The 3799-nt window shown below is 38.1% G+C and overlaps 1 protein-coding gene across 1 annotated transcript; it reads right to left on the bottom strand.

Moving 5' to 3' along the window:
• Positions 1–760: 760 nt before the first annotated feature.
• LOC147785369 (uncharacterized) lies at positions 761–2753 on the bottom strand. Its single transcript, XM_087120943.1, has 2 exons — positions 2087–2753; positions 761–1860 (listed from the first exon to the last, which is right to left on the bottom strand). The coding sequence occupies exons 1-2, from the start codon at positions 2727–2729 to the stop codon at positions 1079–1081; spliced, it is 1425 nt and encodes a 474-aa protein (XP_086977069.1). The 5' UTR covers positions 2730–2753; the 3' UTR covers positions 761–1078.
• Positions 2754–3799: the final 1046 nt, after the last annotated feature.

Genomic DNA, 3799 nt, shown 5'->3' with positions numbered 1-3799 from the left:
CTACGTTTTTGGACAATGTTAAATCAACCTTAGAGTCTGCCGATCCTTGAGCTTTCATTGTTTTGTTGTAATGGAGTCCGACTTCACCCTGAGCAAGGGTTCGTGAACATCTTTCTGATACAAATATTATTCAAATTGCATATTCCAAAAATTGAAATTAGATCTATCAAACTTCCTAATTCCAATATTTTAAACAAAGTATAATAGTGGAGTTTAATAGAATAGCAGAGAGAAGAGAAGGAAAATAAAAGATCTCATAAATTATTATGATTTGTACCCACTAAATATGATATTAACTAAAAATATTTGGATCGAATCATCGAAGCAACATGAAATAATATTGACATATTTTTATTTTAAGTTTTATTACCCAACCCAATTTAGAAACAATGAAAGTATGTTATTCGATTTTTATTGAGACTGTTTTAGAGCCGTATTTCATATTGTTAATTGGATTATTAATTAAAATGTGAAATACTAACAAAAGATGACGAACGGTCGATAGAAAGTGAACCCCGATAATCTTTGGAGTAGCTTTCGAAGAATGAGAGCAGCATTAATTAAATTAGGGAGTACTCCGACTAAGGCTAACCAAATAAGTGACGTTATTATAGGATGTGTATGAACTGTGTCGTATGATGTCGTATGTTAATATGTGATGATGTATGAATTATGATGATGTATGAACTGTGTCGTATGATGCCGTATGATAGTGTGTGATGATGTATGAGCTATATCATATGATGTCATGATTGATAGTATACCAAACAAAAAAAAAAAAAAAAAAAAAAAAAAAAAATTATAACCATCATTCCAATCATATTGTACATTCCTCCCCTCAAAGCTAAACATAAGAGTATTGGAGAAAAAAATATGATATAAGTTAATATATATTCTATTACAAGAAGAAAGTTAAAAGAACAAAAACAAATTGTTTGGCTTCATTTTGATATTAGGAAATAAAAAATAAAGAAGGTTTCACATTTCATGTTTCCACTTTTATTCTTAATTACTTTTTATGGTATAATTAGCATAACGTTTATTGGTTTGATGAAGAATCCAGCAATTGAGATCAAACCTATCGTTTGCAAACAACTCCTTCACCTTCCATGTCACTGCCACAGCTCATATTGTCATAGGCTGTAACCTCCAAGGAACTGTCTTTTCCTTCCAACTGCCCATTGAACCGTGCAACCGCACAATCCGTAGCAAAAGGACCTGAAGAAGCAAACTCCTTATCGCCCCCCAAAACAGGCATTGCTACTCCCATCTTGGCCCTGCTCACGTAGTTGCTACCATAAGTCTGCCCCAAAACCCCATTCACTTTCCCACTCAAAGCATAGAACTTGAAGCTCAAATCCAAATGGGCAAAGCAATCCTCTTGTGTAATCCCATACTTGTGGATCCTCGATTCCTTTTCCGTTATAGGAACCACAACGGCTTTGATTTTGAAGTTACCAGGTACATTGATCTCAACCGCATTCGTGTTGCGTGTTCTAGTTATTGTGATCCCCTCGTACATGGTTGAATTACTCCAGGTGGCGCCCTCTCGGTTTGAGAGGACAATGGTTTGGTTGTTGAACGAGAGGGAGAGGCGGTCGTTGGCGTCATCCCACGTTGAGGTTTTTCTAGCGCCGATGAAGAGCTGGTGGGAGTCAAAGAGGATGCCAAGGGATTGGACCCAAGTGAAGTCCCTCTTCATGTCGACGTTTCTTCTACCGATGAAGTGGGCGTTGATGTGGAGGTTGGAGTCGGTGACGATGCAGAAATCTCTGTCTTTTTTTCCATGGAAGTAGAAGGTGATTCCATCTCCTCCGATGAATCTTGGGTCTTGGCACACTGCTCCGGGACGGTTACAGTCTGTGGGTACGTAAAAAAAAAAGAAAGAAACAGTTAAGAATAAAAACATATGTACAGACCGTGGAAATTCGTGGTTCCTATTGACAAGAAAATAGGTTAATTGTCTAGTTAGTATTTTTTTTTTTATTTTTTTTTATTTTTTTGATAGACTAACTTTGACTTTAAAATAAATAAATAAATTAATTAATTAATTAAAAAAAAAAAAAGAAAAAAAGTGAAGACTTACTGCAAACGGCGCTGCAAGTAACACAATCAACCTCACATTGGCCGGGACAATCAGTTGGACAAGTCAACTCCATCCCGTAGCAATGTGGAAAGCTCCTATTCTTGCACCTAACCTTCTTCTGTCCGGACGCCTCAGATGATGGCGGTGGAGAAAGGGATGTTGGAGGGGTTGGAGTTGGAGGAATTGGAGGTGGAGGCTCCGTTGTAGCGGGTGGCGGTGGAGAAGAGTAAATGAAAGGAGGCGGCGGAGGGGAAGAGTAAATGTATGGGGGCGGCGGAGGGGAAGAGTAGTAAACGTGTCGGGGTGGTGGCGGGGGTGATGAGTAAATGTATGGGGGTGGTGGCGGGGGTGACGAGTAAACGTACGGAGGAGGAGGAGGCGGTGGAGACTTGAGCTTGCCGGGTTTTGGTGGCGGCGGAGGAGGAGATGGGGGCGGAGGGGGTGGCGGAGTACAAACAGGTTTGCAAGAGGAACAATCAACAACACAAGTTCGAAGACAATCAGCAGGGCAATAGTGCTCAGATTTGTAACATTGAGGAAATTTCTTGTCTTTACATTTAACTTTCTTAGGCTTTGGTTTTGCCTCAACGGCGGCTGAGAGGAAGAGAAAGAACAAGAATAGGAGCGTCCTGATTTTTGGCATATTGGAAGCTTCTGATTTATTCCTCAAATTTGTGTTGTGGCAAATCAATGAAACTGCCTCCTTTTTATGGTCACATTTAATTTACTCCCTTCAATCATTGACTTTACTTGGCATTTAATTCATATACAATTCACATGGGGCTGCCGGGTCAATTTCCCAAAAGTCAACGGAAGTTAAAAATTAAAAATAGTTTTTAAACCAAATTAAATTAATTAGTAACTTTCCAACTCGGTAAAGCTGTGAACTTTGAATATAGATGGGGTTGACTTGACAAACCTACGACTCCTCTCGAGCAACAAACTAAGTGACTTCATTTCCAAGCATTCAAGTTTAATATGCTTTACTTGTATTCCTAAGTTACGTTTTATTTGCTGTCTTTTTCCTTACTCCACTGCCGCACCTTTTTCTCTTTACCTACAAACACATGGACTATAAAACCTTCCTTAGGGTATTATTCTACGAAACTAATAGTATATTATTATTTGAGAGAATCTTACGTTCCAAGCGGCATAGTCTAAATGCTTAAGCTCAAGGCTTCATACCTTTCAAGCAGCATAGTCTGAGTCATGAACATGCTTTACCGTGAAGGTCTTAGGAGTTTCTTTAGTTTCTAAGTTTGAGGACCTTGGTTCTTATTCTTGAGTGGTACCTAGCATTCTTCTTACCTTGGTAGTTCTAGAGATTGTTTATATTTTCCCTCATTCTCAATCTTAAACATTATATAATTTCTAAGGTTCGTAATTTCTGAAAGCATAAGTCGTATCATGCATTCTTAATCCCTAGTAACATTCATGAGTCATTTTAGATTGTCATGAAGCAATAATGAGTTCTTTAAATAATTCTAGAAGAGTCTTTGAGTTTTGGAAAGAATTACTCGAGGTATTCACTTTAAGCGTTTTTTAGGCCCTAACTTAGTTTAGGTTTTAAAATTGCTCTAATCAACTTGAAATATTGGACATACCTTTATGTCGTTAGGAATAGGCCTTATAAGAATAAGCAAGTTATTTGAAGGGCGTTTAGACCTTGAAAGTACCTTAAAGGTCCTAAGAGCATTTTAGTCATTTTATCCC

This window comes from Cucurbita pepo, unplaced genomic scaffold, assembly GCF_057944985.1.
Source record: "Cucurbita pepo subsp. pepo isolate OVF unplaced genomic scaffold, ASM5794498v1 scafford_18, whole genome shotgun sequence".
Taxonomy (NCBI): domain Eukaryota; kingdom Viridiplantae; phylum Streptophyta; class Magnoliopsida; order Cucurbitales; family Cucurbitaceae; genus Cucurbita; species Cucurbita pepo.
The sequence above is the reverse complement of the archived record's forward strand: the minus strand, read 5'-3'. Positions and strand labels throughout refer to the sequence as shown.

What these genes read in the sequence shown, in the direction of transcription:
- LOC147785369 (XM_087120943.1), bottom strand. Translation starts at nt 2,729, where the DNA reads ATGCCAAAAATCAGGACGCTCCTATTCTTGTTCTTTCTCTTCCTCTCA. An exon ending in TACTTGCAGCGCCGTTTGCA is followed by an intron (nt 1,861 to 2,086) that starts GTAAGTCTTCAC and finishes ACGTACCCACAG; the next exon opens with ACTGTAACCGTCCCGGAGCA.